The 18,381-nt window shown below is 47.7% G+C and overlaps 1 protein-coding gene across 1 annotated transcript; it reads left to right on the forward strand.

Moving 5' to 3' along the window:
* Positions 1-17,428: 17,428 nt before the first annotated feature.
* Positions 17,429-18,160, forward strand: LOC119385423 (protein GVQW3-like). Its single transcript, XM_037652862.2, has one exon. The coding sequence runs from the start codon at positions 17,429-17,431 to the stop codon at positions 18,158-18,160; it is 732 nt and encodes a 243-aa protein (XP_037508790.2).
* The last annotated feature ends 221 nt before the right edge of the window (positions 18,161-18,381 follow it).

Below are 18,381 nucleotides of genomic sequence, written 5' to 3' on the forward strand. Positions count from 1 at the left end.
TACGAAAAACATCACAGCAGACTTGTCGCATGGACTTTCGCTTTTGCGAATGTTGGGGTAGCTGGTGAGGCAATGTAAAATGCAGGAGGCGATAAGTTTGCTCGAGACAGTGTAGAGCTAAGATGAACGGGATAGGCCTGCGATTAATAAAAAAACAGGCTCAAGATTGCGATGAGGATGATGTCGTCGATGTACGTGGTACCATTTCGGCACTCTTTCTTTCAGGCCGAGTCGTCTTCACTGCACCACTCTTGCTGCTGAAGACAAAATAATCCCCAATTTTCATATAGTAAAGAATTATCTCCTCTTTGCTATCGCGATAACCTACGCATTAGCACATATGAGGGACACCACTAGCATTAACAATATCAGGCTATTTATTAGACTGCCTCGAGGGTCGGCCCTGCTCTAAGCCTTTCACGATTTTGTGGTGTATAATCTTTCATGCCTTATGCTTCACTGTGCTAGAACAAATTAAGCGTATCATTACAGCTTGCGGTTAGACGAAATATGTTTCCAAAAAGCACGTTTTAGAGCGACTTACTCACCTGCGTGTCGGGGCAGACATCGTCGTAGTTTCTATTATAAGACGACCCGTTGGAAAAGGTGACAGATATCCGCACCTGCAAAAGAAATAGCAGACATGGCAAAAATAATCTAGCAAGCAAAAAAGCAGCAATTTCCCTCCACTTTGTTGTTGCTCTTCCTCCATGTGTAGCGGTTTTCACACGCTGTCCAATCCCAGATTTTAGAGGTGACAAAACTAGGGTGAATACTACGGAAGAACAAAACACATGCGCACTGCATTAGTCGAGAAAAATTGCTGTGTTTGTGAAGCAAGTGAAGAACACCGTGTGGTATATCATTAGTTAAAACGAATCCGCCGCGGTGGCGTAGTGGTACGGTGCTCGGCTACTGCCCGATAGATGCGGGTTCGCTGTGGTTGGTCAATTCATGTTGCCATGTTTTCGTTTTTGTTGACTTCGTATACAGAAGACCTTATCAACCATACAACCGCCTTCAACTGAGTAATATTGCAAAGAAACCTTGAGAAGTCGTACGCTCGTGCTCTTCTATTTCCGTGAGTCCACCGTGCGTTCTATTTTAGGGGCGAAGCACCTTGGGGTCTCGGCGTGTCGGCGTGCATCGCGCGTCGTCGTCTGCTGTCGCGTGTGCGTCGTCGTCTGCTCTATTTGCTTGAGTGCAAGAGAGGGTGCTACCGCTTCAGAGCTCGCCGTGTGGCGAGAGAGAGATCGAACGGCGCGCGTTGCCTATTGGCCTGGTGTGCGACCGATGTCGGCGCTTCGAACGGCGTCTGTATGACGTCAGAGCGGGGATTTGCGCGTTATCGTCTGCTACGTGTTGAAACCACCGTTGTGGTAAATCTCAAGAAAAAGCAGTTCAATTGGTTATCTTGCGTAAGGTGCTACTGACGCTGTTCGAACAATCGTGGGACTGCTTTTAACGTTCATTTAGAATTACAGCTCTTTGTTTCTTAGAACTGCGGCCGCTTGTTACCGCGGCGAGTGCTGCGCAATGGTGCAGTACTGCCCTGTGCCTCAGTATACTTCTTACACTCGTGAAAAAGGCGTTAGCTTTCACAACTACCCTAAGGTCCGGAAGGTGAGGAAAGAGTGGGTCGTCACGCTCAGAATGGGAATGCGCCCCACGCTCTTATCGACCGTGTGCAGCAAGCATTTCGCGCACAGTGACTTCCGCTACCCACCGTACGCGCCACTAATAGGTAAGCTTGTGACCGTGTTTAAGCACCTCGCCAATACTTAAGTCGTTTATTGCACACAGGCTATAAGCATATGCGACTTACACCAGGCGCTCTGCCGTCCCACAACTTGCATTAAGGCCCCTAGACAAGGAGCCGAGGACGCGGCCTCCGAATTGCCTCGCACGCAAGCGTGCCTCGTGAGCTCAGCTGAGCGGCGCAGGATATCTGAGACTGCGGCTGCATTTGGATGATGCACAGACGTATTTTACTTAGGAAGGGAAGCGCACGCCTAGCGGACTGCTTATCATGAAGTCATAAGCGAAACCTGTTGATGCTGTTTAGTGCACATTCTCTTAAAGTTTTCACCTGAGGCAGTGCAGACACTTTTTTCAAAAGCGGAGCTCTTAAGCTTTTCGTTAGGCTGCGTGGCGTGAAACTGGAGCCAGCTTGCCTTTGCCACGTTAATCTCTGTGGCCCTGTGCGTGGTATAATCAGCGAATAACTATTTGTTATATTCTAATACCCATGCGACGGTCCTGTGCGGTATTAATATGAACTACCGCCCAATATCGTTCTCACTGAACCAACATTACGGGACAAACTGCGATCATGGGCATCGGCAGGGAGTGTGCAACAAGGCGGCACTTGCGCACTTGTTGCAGGACGAGAGCTGCGACGGTGATGCAATCCGTTGACGACCTCGACCACGCATTCAACAACGTGGCCTACGTCGTACACCGCCTCGCCCTCGATGAGGCACCGCGACCTTTCACAAGCTTTATCTGCATACTTGTAGATGCCAGAGAACGGCACGCTTACCTAAATATCAAAAGAAACACCCAAACTAATTAGTATCGTACGGCGGAAACAAGATAACGAGCGAGAACACTCGCACATACTTTCACTTTCTTAGCAGCAATGCGGTCGGTGGCATCGGCGCACTCGTCGGCCATCCGGGGGATTTCTCGGCCCTGTCGATTGAGCCGCAACTAAAACAAGTTCAAGATTACACTCGAAACATTCGTTGTAGACGTTAGTTGACCGTCGCGAGGCTGTTCGTTCGGCAAAGTTCCCGCCTGAAGCAGACGCTTCGCATATAGGAGAAGCGGCTGCTGTAGCGCGGTTGAAAGCGGAGTCCCGGCTCTGACGTCACACGCGAGAGGGCGCCACTGCAAGGTCTGGAGGCCAATAGAAAAGCTCTTTCTGCAATGAACGCAGAACTACAAGCTCGCAAGGAACGAGAACGCGCCCTCGCACTCGAGAGACAACGCCGATGCAGGCAGCGCCTGCTAGCGAGTTTCTTGATTGAAAAAAAATGCCCCCACCTCCCCGAAGGGAGTCGTGACGAAATGCGAATGCATTTCTTGCGCCGAGAGTACACGGCGTAGTAATTTTAATGACGTAAAGCTGGACACATCGATGCGCTCAAGTGTCTCCCTTTTTGGCGCCTCTTTCAACGAACGCTTCCTACGTGCGTTCGTAATCACATCAGGGATGTTGCCACCGCCTTCAATGCAGCACAAACGCGTTTAGAACGCGCTGTTTTCAGTCTGTGTCAAGGCAGCACAAACGCTACAAACGCGTTTCAAACGCACTGCATTGACGCGGTGGCGTAGGGGGGAGAGAGAGCGAACGGCGAGAGAAGGACCGGCGAAGCACTGCACCTACCCTCTCCTACACTCTCTCCACACACGCGGGACCTCCGCCGAGCTCCCGCAATGCGAGCGCCCTCACACGCAAAAGCGCGCTCCTCCTCTCCACTCACTCTCCGCTACTGCTCCCGCACCACCTGCTCCGGTTGCTAGGGGCGCGGATAAGCGCGCGCGCCCGCAGCTATGGGAGAGGGAGTGAGAGCGGAGAGATAACACCTGCCGGCGCGCGGACACCGACAGACGCCTGACATAGCCCGACTAAGAAATGCATTCGCATTTAAAAAAAAAACCGACTGCTCGCGCTGCACAACCGTTCCCCGGCCACCGCGTATATATGGGCACTGGATCTTGACCTGCAATGTAGTGCCGGTGGGAGATTTCTCTTGTGCGTAGTTGAACAATAAAGATTCGCAGCGTGCACGTTAACTAAAAGCCGACGTTGGGTCTCTGTGTCTAGCCTTTCTCCTGTCTCTTATTGCCTATTAGCAGTGATTTTGGTGTGGGAAACACTGGCGCACACTGCATGCTTCGCCTCTCCACAGGCTTCGCGTTAGTGGAGGTGAAAGAGCCTTTGGCACCTGCGTCGGCCCTCCCCATTTTTTTTATTTTTCCTTTCCCTCTAGTTCTCTGCCACCAATACTCTAGCCGCCCTTTACTTATTTCTACCACGGGCTTGTTTAGCCTTCCATCGTTCTACCTAAAACCGAAAGCTTCATGTTGTTTCGCGCCCAAATGTACACCTGGGTGGATGTCTCCACATTCAATCAGAACATGCTCCACCGTTTCCTTATCTTCTCCACAGCATGTACATTGTTCTTTTTTGCTAAATCTCTCTTTATAACAACGTGTTCTAAGGCAACCCAACCTCGCTTCAAACAGTAAAGTGCATCCCCTCGAATTATCATAAAATGCCGCCCTTATAATTTCCTTTTTGCTGTTATTATTATTTCAACCAAAAGTGATACTGCTATCGATAAAGGAAACCACGTTTTACTCACTATGAAAGGATACATGGTGCTTGAAACAGAGTCTCCTAAGACCATTCGTGCCTGAATATCACTCAGTGAAACTGCAACAAAAAACAATACCGAAAAGAATGGCTCGCATCGGCGATATTATGTCGACCCCTTAATTTCGTCTAGTAAAGTGTTTAGGTGTTCGACTGCCTATGCTGGTAGGCTTGGATCCATCATATAATCGTCGGGAGGAGGACGAATAGACGCAATGTCAGCTAGTTGCACACCCGTTGGCTAGCTTGTGCTGGGTCAATAAAGACACTAGCAAAGAGATGTTAAGAAAAAGGAAAAAAAGTGAAAAATAAAAGGAAAGGCGAATATGACACTGTTTAAAGTCTGTCCCTAAAACCCGCTGTCCGCAGCAAACGCAACAGCACTTTCAAGTATTTTGTGCTGAGGGCAGAGTCTGCCAGTATCCTAAGACCCTTTACTCTGGCGGTGGGTGATTGTCAAGTCCATCCAATACTCTTGAAAGTTCGCTTTAGGAGCTTGCTCGCCAAGCTTCTTATGCTCGCGCCTTGTCCTCACCTGCGTGACCGTCGGCACACCACGCTCGACGCAGCTGCGCTCTCTCCGGTGATTTCAAGAATGCTCACTAGATGGCGCGGCCGCTCAAGGCGGCACACACCACGCTCGGCGCAAGCGCTAGTGAGGTGACTGCTCGAGGGCCGCACCTCTCGTTTCGCTGGCTTCCTTTCTCTTCGCCGGGAGCTCACTAAGTGAACACTCTTTGCGCTCCGCAGCATCAACGGCAGCAGCGCGACGGGCTCGCAACGCAGCAGCAGCTCGAGAAGATCTCGCCTTGCCAATAACCAGCCAACACCTGATGTTACGTTACGCTCTCCGGTGCGTATCGTACGACTGCAAACGTCCCACCACCATCAGGGGCACCTGTATCGATGTTGCCTTCTCGAACTTTCCATTGCGTCCCATCATCGATGATCCCTTGGCAACATACTTTACTGATCATAAAGCAATCATCTTTAAAGGGAAACGAGTCCCCGAACTCATCGAAAGACGCCCTTCTTGTACTTTGTAAAAGAACATCTCTTGTGTATATGTAATGCATATAGTTCGTCCATCATAAAACAATCATCTTTAAAGGGAAACCAGTTCCCGAACTCATCGAAAGACGCCCTTCTTGAACTTGGTAAAACAACATCTCTTGTGTATATATGTTTATAGTTCATCGAAATGTATATATATTTCATCAAAATGTATATAGAGCATCCAGCCTTACACTAATAAACATTGTGTATGTAATGCATACATAACAACGTTGTCACGTTTATATACGATGGTAGAGGAATGTGTTTGAACTTGGTAAAACATCTTTTGTGTATATATATAATGTTTATAGTTCATACAAATGCATATATACTTCATCAAAATGTATATAGTGCATCCAACCGTAAATTAATAAACATTGTGGATGTAATGTATGTATAACAACGTTATCACGTCTATATATGATGGTAGAGGAATGTGCACGGAGCATTCGCGGGTTACCCTATCATTTCCGAGCAAGCTCCTCTAACATCATTCACTTCGTGGATATGGCGGTGAATTTTTTCAGCAAGCTGAAGCGGGGACCCTCACAGAGAACCGTTGTTTTTTCTCGCGGCTACATTTATCACATGTCGCGTTGTTGGCTATAGGCCTAGACGGCTGGTATGTTGGCGCTGCGGCGCTAGGACAGTCAGCGCCACGCTGCCGTGCGCGTGATCCCGTCGTGACATGTTGCAGGCGCTCTTTGCAATGACATTGCGGAACGAGCAGCGCGCGTTGCTGTGTGGATTGCGCAGAACTGAATACGTAGAAAGATATTTAAAATGCAAGCCGTCTTCTTCACGGCAATGATCTTAACGCCGGCAATCATATTTACGGCGTTAGGGAGAAAGCTGTGTCTGCAAAGGGGCCCTCCGAATTCATTGACAAAGGTGTTGCTCAGATGAAGAGTGTCGGCTAGGAACTCCGCCTTTAGGTTATCAAAGTTTTATCAAGGTCTTGCATTATTTACAATAAATAAAAGTTAACTCTTTTCATCTATTACGCGAACAGCTTCATTTGACTTTTGCATCTGTTCTGTTGGTAGCACGTGTTTGTGCTAAGCAGGAGAAGAGTTCGTTCGTTTTTTAAGGCGAATGCCTCATCAAACTCCTGCCTCATAAACTAGAAATTTGACCGTTGGCGGCGTCTCGCGTCCCCCGGCGTCGGGGACGAGTGATGCAAAAAATAATCATCACTAGATGACCTCATCATATGACGTCACGATTACGTCACAAATCGCCAAAACGTGTTAAGTCATTGTGACGCCACAGTGGGGTAACGTGACATAAAGTCACATGATGACGCCATCACATCACATCGTAGCTTGGGCCAAGGTGGTCCGATCATGGAGGCAATGCAAAACCAGGGAAGGTGCCTCCGATCTTGGAGGCAGTTCAAAACGACGTTAGGTGCAGAAAGCTTTCAAAGGGTGGCCGAGCAGCATCAATAACATAGGCTGAGAGGAAAAAGAAGATGGCTTTCGCCTTCGAGTCCTGTTAACTGAATGCATAACAGACCCTGTCAGTTTTTTTGCGCTCGCTCGTTCCTTGAGGCTGTTCGATGGTTTCTCGACATTTTCCCAGTTCTCTATAGAACCTTTTGCACATTGTAAAAGCAAGGTGCGCATGCAAGGATGGTGTAAGCACGCCGCCGCCTTGTTCGTCAACAAGTGCGAGCACACATCCTGCGTAGACCTATCATGCGCCAGGCTCTGGCAATCGCCGCGTCGCCTTCCAGATATGAAGGCCTTTAACGCTTCGTCGTAGGGTGACAATGTCGCCTTTTCCATAGCATACAGGAAAAGTGTCGGAACATATAGGCAGAGCGCAGGGCTATCGAGTTTCTCTCATCATCGTCCAAGAAGTGGGAACTGCGTATGCGGTTTCGGTGCTTAACAAGCTGCCGCAGACTTCCATCGCGGCTCCAAAAAGGCAGAATATATGACTACGACGAGCAAATATGCGCAATGGGGAACCCAAGTTCAAGTTTGGGCGCGACGGTCGCGCGGCCGAGCTATGCGTCACTGGGGGCATACGCTGCCCGCGAAGGCGGTTTGTCGCCGGATTTGGGAGCGGCGGCGGTAAGGACACGTGCGCGCATATGCTCCTCATTCAGCCCGAGCACTGCAATTCAGCAACAGTTACATTGTGACGCACCACAGGTGCAATCCGAGAGTTCTGCACGTGCGCGGAAATGGGGGCGGGATAGTGCTGTGGCCGTGGACATTCCCAGTTGCGATAAGAGCAGTGGTGCGGCTCGAAGGCCGCTCGACGTTGCTTTGGAAGCTTATAATAGCAAGGATTTTAAAAAATGAAGATCGTCTGTTTATTCCGCACGTCGCACCGCCTTCATACAACGCTCTCATCGCTCGTTCTCGTGAGCCTTCTATATAAATCCATATAATTTTATTTTGGACAGTTTACTAGCAGCGTTTATCTAGCTGTTGTGACAGCCATACATGCAGCAATCGCATAGTTACACTCGTATTTGATCGCGAATTACTTTCGTTCTTTCGAGCTGCTGTAGTTCCGCCCGTACGTGCCCGCTTTCAGCCGTGACTGATTAGTAGCGCGCTGCGCCGCGGGCGGCTCGACTTGATCAGTAAAAAATGCAGAGCACTAGGCCTCTTCTGAGGTCCCGCTAATTCACAAGAGGCGCAGAAGTGTCTTCTCTGCTCTAGATAAAGACGGACGAAAGACGGAGCTGTAGGTTCGGGTCGAAGTTGTGGAAATGGGCATTGGTAAATTCCGTCGAGTTCCACTGTACAAGCGTCAATGTACGCGGGAGGGAACAAAGCCTTGTAGCTGTGTCTGTTCCCGAAGATGGTACAGCTACACGACGGAGACCGCCAGAAGCAGATCTGGCGGCCTCATCAGCATGGCCATTTCTGTATATACCGCAATAGGTCGATATCAAGCGATACGCTATGCTGTGTTCTGTCTATAGCGCCGTGATGAAGCAGTCCTATGTCGGTGAATAAATGTTGATTCGGTTCCTGTCGATATGCCAACATAATACACTAGAAAGCGACCTTGGAGTCGGAGACGATTGATCATGCCTGTACCGGCTCTTCACTTGCGATTTATGCTCCAGCAGGGATGGCGGCGGGCTTTGCAGCCGTCCATGATGTGTAATGCTTACGTCAGATGGCTTTAGGCGCAAAAAAAGACACGCACGCCACAAGAGGAGACGAGTGGATAGAGCACCCATTTGTCGTGTGGGTGTTTTTTCCGCGCACTCTAGTATGAACACATACCAACTCGCGTAACAAGGTATTGTCTTAAAATGTGGAGTGCGGTGTTTTGAATTTATTGTGGTGGACTTCGCGGGAATAACAAGTGACACCGCTGAGCTTGGTGATGAAGTTGAACCGTTCGTGTAAATGTGTAGGCGTCCGCTGTGCTTGTGATGCAGGAACACAGTGTGGTTTGTAGTAGGGCTGAACATGATTGTTTTGAGAGCTTGCTCGCCAAGCTTCTTATGCTCGCGCCTTGTCCTCACCTGCGTGACCGTCGGCACACCACGCTCGGCGCAGCTGCGCTCTCTCCGGTGATTTCAAGAATGCTCACTAGATGGCGCCGCCGCTCAAGGCGGCACACACCACGCTCGGCGCAAGCGCTAGTGAGGTGCAGTGTTGGCGGTAACGCGTTACAAGTAACGGCGTTACCGGTAACGCGTTACTTTTTTCGGTAACTTAGTAACGTACTCGTTACAATTTAGAAACTGTAACGGGTAACGTACTTACGTTAACATTTTTCGGTAACGTGTAGTGTCACGTTACTCATTACTTTTTTATCCTGGGGGTGTCGTTTGCTCAGAGCTCGCCCCGACAAATTCTTTTGTCGCAGCGTCGGACTGCTGTCGGCCTGCCAGGCATTGACCAAGAAAGCGCGGGCGGAATCGCTTTTTTTTTTGCGGAAATTGGGGAGACCAATTTTTTAAGACGCGCCGACTCCTTGTGTGTAGGTTTGGGCCATCGCCAAACAAAGCTTGATGAAAGCCGCATAATTCGCCATGAGAAACTGTACGGACATGCTTCTCGTGGAAGTGGATGTAGCAGATGGATTGCTGGCACCTGCGCCTTTTCGTGCCCAAAAGACAGGCCGTCCGAAGAGAAAGAGCAAGGGCTGGTGTACTCCATACCACGTGCTGATCGTGAAATGTTTTACGTGGGGGAAACGAAGAACTCCCCCCAGAGGCTGCGACAACATAAAAACGATGTCCGCAAGTTCGCGTGGCAAAGGAGCACACTCGCTGAGCATAGCATGGTAAACGACCACCGCATCGAATTCGACAACTCCCGCGTCGTCGACTTAAGCAGCTTTCTGTGGAATTCTGGCCCATCCAGGCGACAGCCGGTAATGTCAACCGGTCTACAGGTGCGCTGCCGATCCAGAGTCTGCCTTATTGTGGAGAATAGGCGTGACCCCCGGCTGGAAGAAAAACCCTGAAAAAGAATGCGAGCGGGACGGGAAAAGTAGAATTTTTTCTGCTAACGCCAGAAAAACTCTTTTTTTTTTCACTACCTTAATACCGCTGTCACACGAACAGCCTTAACCGCGATTAACTAACTACGGTTACGGCTAACCACGTTTGCAGGTAGCTACACGGCAGACATTACCGCAGTTAGTGTACTAATCGTGGTTATTGCAAACGGGTGATTCCACGAGAGATCGACACGGATCCAAAAATAGATATTTTAGATTTGATTCAGTATTTTATATTTTATGCATGTCCCATGCCAGTAGCCCGAAAAGGAACTTAATTTCCTTATTAACTGCATAATTTACGAGGGAAAAAATATCAAACATATTCACTCCGGAGGGACCAATTTCATTACCTGTCGTTCTCGAAAGTTCACGATGTTGTAAAACACAAATATTATCGTTATAAAGAAGATATTTTGTGTATGAAATGTATGCGCAACAAAGAGTAAAGTAACATTGTTTGAAACTTGTAGAGCTAAGGAAACTGTTTTTGAAAAATGTCTAAATATGCGACGTTTTATAGTAGCTACAAAGTTGATAAGGCCTATCAACTTTGTTTTAAAAATAAATTTTGCTTTTTCTATCTGCAACTGCAGCGAGGTTTCTGGTTATTGAACTCCTGAGTGAGTGAGGCTGATCTTGAACACCCTCACATAAACGCTCGCAATTTTTGCGGTAATTATACAGGTTAAAGTGAACAAAAGATGTTTATGCACAGATATTTTTTACGTGACTAGCCCATTTAGGCATTTCTTTACTACTACAAAATTCGCGCATCCATTTTGCTAGCAGAAGCACACCATCAGAATTATTGTAAATTTCTTGAGATTTCATTGATGCTTTCTTTGCGAATAGCGTTGATGATTGAATCTCATATTCTGTATAATGTCACATTGAGAAAAATGGCTTCACCATGTGTCAGAGTCAGAAGCCATCAAACGTAACTCTACAGGCAACTTTAAGCCACTATACCATTGCTAACGTCCGGTACATTTGTGCAAGTAATACACGTTAAACCAGCATTTTGGGTATATTCGTTGTTTGCGTTAGAAGTTTTATGTGAAACATAAATTTCAGGTTTAAATTATTGTTATTGTGGGTTCCTGAAGCAAAGCCACATCGAATAAAATTTATGATTGCGGAGTAACGGCAGAGGTAACGTCCGTTACTTTTTTTCGGTAACGGTAACGGTAACGCGTTACATTTTTTTGTAGGTAACGTAGGGCGGTAACGCGTTCCTTTTTTCATAGTGTAACGAGTAACGTATTTAGTTACTTTTCTTCAGTAACGCCTACAACACTGGTGAGGTGACTGCTCGAGGGCCGCACCTCTCGTTTCGCTGGCTTCCTTTCTCTTCGCCGGGAGCTCACTAAGTGAATACTCTTCGTTGCCGCTCCGCAGCATGAACGGCAGCAGCGCGACGGGCTCGCAACGCAGCAGCAGCTCGGGAAGATCTCGCCTTGCCAATAACCAGCCAACACATGATGTTACGTTACGGTCTCCGATGCGTATCGTACGACTGCAAACGTCCCACCACCATCAGGGGCACCTGTATCGATGTTGCCTTCTCGAACTTTTCATTGCGTCCCATCATCGATGATCCCTTGGCAACATACTTTACTGATCATAAAGCAATCATCTTTAAAGGGAAACGAGTCCCCAAGCTCATCGAGGGACGCCCTTCTTGTACTTTGTAAAAGAACATCTCTTGTGTATATGTAATGCATATAGTTCATCCATCATAAAGCAATCATCTTTAAAGGGAAACCAGTCCCCGAACTCATCGAAAGACGCCCATCTTGAACTTGGTAAAACAACATCTATTGTGTATATATGTTTATAGTTCATCGACATGTATATAAACTTCATCAAAATGTATATAGGGCATCCAGCCTTACACTAATAAACATTGTGTATGTAATGCATACATAACAACGTTGTCACGTTTATATACGATGGTAGAGGAATGTGTTTGAACTTGGTAAAACAACATCTTTTGTGTATATATAATGTTTATAGTTCATACAAATATATATATACTTCATCAAAATGTATATAGTGCATCCAACCGTAAATTAATAAACATTGTGGATGTAATGTATGTATAACAACGTTGTCACGTCTATATATGATGGTAGAGGAATGTGCACGGAGCATTCGCGGGTTACCCTATCATTTCCGAGCAAGCTCCTCTAACATCATTCACTTCGTGGATATGGCGGTGAATTTTTTTCTTCCGAATTTTACGAATGGTAAAAGGGCTTCGAATGGATGTAGGCACCACAGCGCTAACGGCGGTCTTGCTGTATGCGTGAAGTTCGAGGGAAGCAGTACACGATGCGAAACAATTATATGGCTGAACGCAGTGTGCCCTAGAAGTAGGAAGTGCGGTATGAAGATGCGATCGAGTTCGGGCGAAAAGTCTTATGTACATTCTTCAAGCATCGATGCGAATGTGTGTTGTGGCTGGGTGAGCGCGCGCTATGACGACAGTCGCTGCTGAAGGCGCACACACAAGGTAGCTTCAGCGCAGGTTTCGTAAAGGACGATTCTTGGAAGGCCAAGGTATACTGCAAATGCTTGCGCTTCAATCGACTGGAGGACGCGTACGTTTGTTCTTCGGGTCGTGCCTAGAACAAGTAAGCCGCAGCGCTGAAAGCGAGGAAAAGTACAGCATAAATTTGAAGCATCGCTCGTACAGATGCACGCCACGATTTTCCCGCAAGAAGCCTTAGGGCATTGGTGATCATGAAGAGTTTCTTTCTCATTTAGGCGTTGTCAGGACTCCAGGAAATGTCCCGATCTATTATTACTCCGAAAAAGGTTTGTCTTCTCATAGCTGATAGCGCGTCCATTGATTCTGATGGCACAGTCGCCTTGCGCGCAAACGGAACCATCGAGCACTTCTCAGAAGATAGCTCTAGTCTCCGTCCTTGAAGTCCGAGTAGTCGCTCTCTGACGCCTGGCACCTACGACGACGGATTGCTGGGCACCTCTCCAATTTCACTTGATATAGGCAAAACTTTGATCAAGATTGAAAATTATACGCAGCGTCGTTTCGAGTATACCTTTCCCGAGAACCTTCTTTATTTTCCTCACACGGCTTCTCCATGGGTAACCTGTCCTTTGACAAGTCGGTGGGGGAAGAAACGGTGTTCTGCGACTTGCCTAGGCCCTTGACTTTTGTATAGGTGGGAATGTGGACATGTCCGTGGGCTTAACTGTGCGTAAATCACTGCGTCTTAGCACTTAGACTACGTAACAAGAACATTAGGTCAAGGCGGCTGTTATACAGTAAAGCCTCGGTGATACGAATCTCGCGGGGCTACCAAAAATATTCGTATCATTCAAAATTCGTATCACCAGAAAACATGGAAAATTAGTATGCGATAAAAGAAAGTTGGCATACGTTTTGATTTAGTGTTTCTCAGGCCCGCAGGGACGTCATGAACAACTCTGAATGACTGCCAGTAAAGTTTTTAGACGTCAACGATCATACTTGTACTAGTAAATATACGGTGAATGCGCGCGTGCGTAATTAATGAACAAGAGGTGTTGTGCCCCGTGACCACTAGTAGCCCCTTCCTAATCTTACTACGCTTTTCTGCATCACATAAGAGTACGGCGGCAAAAGTGACTTAAGCAGCGCTTTGCACACGATAGATAGCCAAGCTCCTTCGCCAAGACCGTCCGCTTCGTCTCTTGGGGTATTCGTCCACCTTTAATGGGACTTCATGACGGACCCGCACCCCAAGTTTCAGTCTTGTTTCATAGAACGTCTGATTGCGGGGGCATGGCTTGCATCGTCATGGCAGGCATGTGTTAACACAGTAGAAAGACGCTGCTGCCTCGAGCACAGGAACACCCGTCAACGCGTCGGAAAAAAAAGGCGCGACGTCCACGTCATCTGTAATCTAAACGCGAAGGCGCCTAAAGGCCTCCGAGATTCGTACATACTATCTCGGAGGCAACGATGCACCGTTGATGGTTGCGCAGCGCGTATGCCCGCGCCCGCGCGTGACTGCTGGCTCTTCCGTGACAGCGCAGGCGGCACCTCTTCGTACCTTTGCGCTGGCGTACGTTCGTATCAAACGTCGCGGGGTGCAAATCGGTTCGCAGCAACCGTACTCCAATACATTGCAGGCTGATGGGCCTTGGCCGGGACCACAGAAAAATTCGTATCACCCCGAAATTCGTACGAGCCGTGATCGTATCACCGAGGTTTTACTGTATGCCACTCCCCGTCAAAACGTCAAATTCCGTTCTTTAAAACAATGTAGTTGATGATCGAACGCAAAGTAGAAGACATGTTTTCCCCGACGATCCATCTTCGGGCTTCCCCATAGTGGGTGATGCGCGTTGTTATCGCCGGTAATAACCCACGTCCACATGAGCGCGTAATATGGCAAAGTCAAAGCGGCTTGAAGGTGAAATATACAGACCTACTAGCATGAAAGTGAATTGACTCCGTTTTACTCTCAAGTACAAGCATTGGTCGTTATCGTGAGGTGTTACCATTGACGTTCAATGTAGGCAAGCTCACACCTGGTATAAACGATGGCTTTACTCTGGTATTTGCAGGTAGTAAACTTGAAACCTCGTATTTAGATAATCGTATCGCAATGTGAAGGCGTGGTAAGCAAATGACGATAATCGGAAACTGATCATTAAATGGAAATGGCTGAATATACTAAACGCGGGGTTGAAGGCCTCGGTTTAGAAAATTGTAGCTGCTTTGACATTTATACGCAAGGGCTGCAGTGGAGGAGCCATGGTACTTCCCCCGATTTGATAACACGGGCTTTAGAGCATCCAGCATTTGAAGTGCACCATGAGCAGCCGGAGTGTGAATGTTGGTTAGAAGTACTCGAATGGTGTTCACGAGAATGAGAATTTTAACAATGCTGACTTCCTCATCTTGACTGTCGCCACAGACTCGTTCTGAACTAACATTGAACGAAGGATGCTGCAGCTCTACTGGCGTATTTATGGACGGCAGCGCTGGCCATGCGTCAGGCGGGCCAATTATTATTGCATCTTCGTAAGGTGCTTGTCGATGACACCGCTTCGAGCTTGTGGTGTTAGGCGGATGGTCTGTCTGTGGGAGTGGCCGATCCCTCGCTTCGGCAGCAGGGTCTGCCTGTGGGTGGAACCGTCTCTGACAATCTGCCTGAAATCTTGCTACGCCGTCTTTATCTTTGGGTAGTCCTTTGACCATGCATCATGAAGGCCGTGATAGGTGCGGCACTTGCTATGTTCTGCATGGCAGGTTTCTATACTGCGTGACTCAGAGCATCGCGAACACACGGCAGAATTTGTGCAAACAGCGCTGACGTGTCCTATATTGCAACAGTTCTCTCGCTGAAGTGGTATTGGCGCAGACGACCGCACAGCGCGTCGAAAATGAGTGACTTTGACTTGTGATGGAAGGCTGTATCCCGTAACAACAAGCTTCACACACAGCGAAATACAAGACAGGATGATAAGTCCTTCCGTCACCGGCTTGATGGGAATGGGAAAATCACTTTTGCTGATGAAAGTGAGCCGCATAGTGCTTGCCGTCTGGCATGAAAGAACGTATATGTATGTTCCCGAACTCATTGACATTGCTCAATACGTCCATGCAATACCTTGCGTAACGTCTATCGCGAGAACATTTTTTAGACTATTGATTCTCGCATCTGTTATTTCTCCCGGGGAGATGGCCTGAAGAGAGATATGCATGGCTTGACTATTACGCCGGCCAGTACTTTAGCAGCTTACAAAGCAACAAAATAACGTGAACGGGTGACTCGCGGATTCATAGTAGCTTTAGTTGTTGAAAGAGAAGACACAAGTAGCCTCCTCTTTGCTGTGCGTCTTGTCGCGGGCACCAAAGCCATTTCCATCCTAGCTCCCGTCACTGGATATAGAGTACATCAGCGAGTACTCGCTGTCGGCTTCTATCAGGTGGCCGGAGCGCCTGCATGGAGCGCCTGTAGTTGACGTGGAAGGTATAGGCGGAGGCGCAGGTAATGTCACGTCCACTTCCGCAGTCACAAGAATCGCGTCTTGCGCAAACACCAGAGGAAAACACGAAAGATCGCAGAGACTGAAAGTAGCAGTCTACAGCGGAACCACTTCGTCCTATTCATCATCGTCAGTCTGTCTTATGTCCACCAAATGATGAAGGCCACTCTTAAAGATCACCCTGTCGTGCCCGAGAAAATTGCATTTTTTATGGCACGAGTAACGCGTGTCGTTCTTGCTTCTGTTCCAAGCACTTCCGGTTGAGCAGTTATTTCCATGCTTCCGAATATTCAGAAAATGTGTTATAAAACGTAAAACTAGTATGAATTCGAAGGCTCCTGTTCAATGTAATAGTTATATTGAAAACATAAGACATCGGAGCATAAATCTATTGAAGATAAGTGTAATTTAACCCTGTAAAGACCACCGTATCATATTTGATACATTAAATATAATGCATCAAAAAAGGTAAAAACCCGTCAGAGCTTCATGCAAAAGCCGTTATTGCATATTTAACGTATAAGTTACACTGAGGTACTCATTTAATCAAAGCAATTAATAATTTGCAATTAAGAATAAGTTATGTTCGAAAGAAAATTTCACCATTTTTCTCTTAAAATGAAATCTACAAGAAGAGTAAATATGGTGAGTGTTTTCTCACAATTTTTGTCAAGGCATAACGCCTTTTGCGCGTTACAGGGTTTATTGTCAAGATTCTTACTGAAAATTCATCGATTGAGTTCATTAAAAGAACAGACGTTTTTCTAGTGACTAGCTGGAATCGTTGAGGAACCTGACGGAGATCTCAACGACGCGCTTCCATTTACGCGGACTCTGAGATCTACTTGGGTAGCGCGCAAAAAAACAAACTTAAAACAAGAAATAGACTTGTGCATACAAACGCCGACGTGCGTTTGCGTGCACAAGATACTTAAGATACTTAAGTCAAGCATTAGGGTCGATCGCCTCCAAATTTTTGTCTCCGAATTTGTCAATTTCGGCGTTCCTGCTAACCTTTTACCGCCGTCTGCCACGCTTCCCACCTCTCGGTATTAATTCCGTTGCTCTAACTCACCATCGACAATTTCTACGGTTCACTTGATCTGGCCAGGTCAATTTTTTTTCTTAATGGCTACTATGACACCGGCTACCCCTGCTCATTCTCTGATCTACTTTGTTGTATTGCTATCTCTTAGCGTTACTGCAATCGTCGTTCCTTTCATTGCACGCTATGTGATTGTTAAGTTATTCTCCAGTGTTTGTTTTTCGGCACGTTTCTGCGTCATACGAGGTCTGTTACAAAAGTATACGACCTTATTTTTTTTGCGAGCACCTGATGGATTTCAAACAAGCGCGCTTGCATCAGCCGACCTTGAACCTTCGTGCGCATGCGTGAACTTTTTCCCGCCTGCCAATAGCGTCAGTCGCTGGGACGCAGCGTTTGAGTGAGATCGTGCGCAGTGCTCTCGTCAGTTTTTCATTGCAAGGAAAATGACGGAGCGACTAGAGCAGCGCTACTGCATCAAATTTTGCCAGAAACTGGGCGACAGCCAAGTGGAAACCATTGGGAAGATGAAGACGGCTTTCAGTGACTACGCTATGAGCCGCACACAGATTAAGGAGTGGTACAACCGGTTTAAAGACGGCCGCACATCGGTGGAGAGCAAGCCGCGCTCCGGTCGGCCATCACCATGCCGAAATGACCAGGTCATTGCCGAAGTGAACGCTGTGGTGATGCGGGACCGTCGTGTGACTATCCGGGAAATTGCGGAAGAGGTGGGCATCAGCACTTTCTCTGCACATTCCATTATGACCGAAGATTTGGCCATGGAGAGAGTTGAGGCGAAATTCGTGCCGAAACTGCTCACGGTAGAGCAAAAGCAACTTCGTGTTGAAGTCTCACAGGACATGCTGGATTTCCAAAGCAGTGACCCTAACTTCATGAACACCATTATCACTGGCGACGAGTCTTGGGTGTACGGGTACGCCCCGGAAACCAAATCCCAGTCGTCACAGTGGAAGCATTCCACGTCGCCAAGACCAAAGAAGGCCCGCCAAGTGCGCAGCAGCGTCAAAGTGATGCTGAGTGCTTTCTTTGACTCCTGCGGTGTGGTACACCACGAGTACGTACCACAGGGTCAAACAAGTACTCCACGAGTACGTACCACAGGGTTAAACAATCACCAAAGGGTACTACAGGGATGTCCTCCGTCGCCTACGTGATGCTGTGCGGCGCAAGAGACCTGAGTTGTGGTCAACAGGAAACTGGCACATCCATCACGACAATGCTCCTGCACATTCCTCACATTTGGTTCAGACTTTTTTGGCGAAAAGTCAGACTCCTGTAGTTCAACAGGCTCCTTACTCTCCTGATATGCCCCCCTGCGACTTCTGGCTGTTTCCCAAACTCAAGAGGACATTGAAAGGAGAGCGATTTCATACAA

This window comes from Rhipicephalus sanguineus, chromosome 3 (assembly GCF_013339695.2).
Source record: "Rhipicephalus sanguineus isolate Rsan-2018 chromosome 3, BIME_Rsan_1.4, whole genome shotgun sequence".
Classification (NCBI taxonomy): Eukaryota; Metazoa; Arthropoda; class Arachnida; order Ixodida; family Ixodidae; genus Rhipicephalus; species Rhipicephalus sanguineus.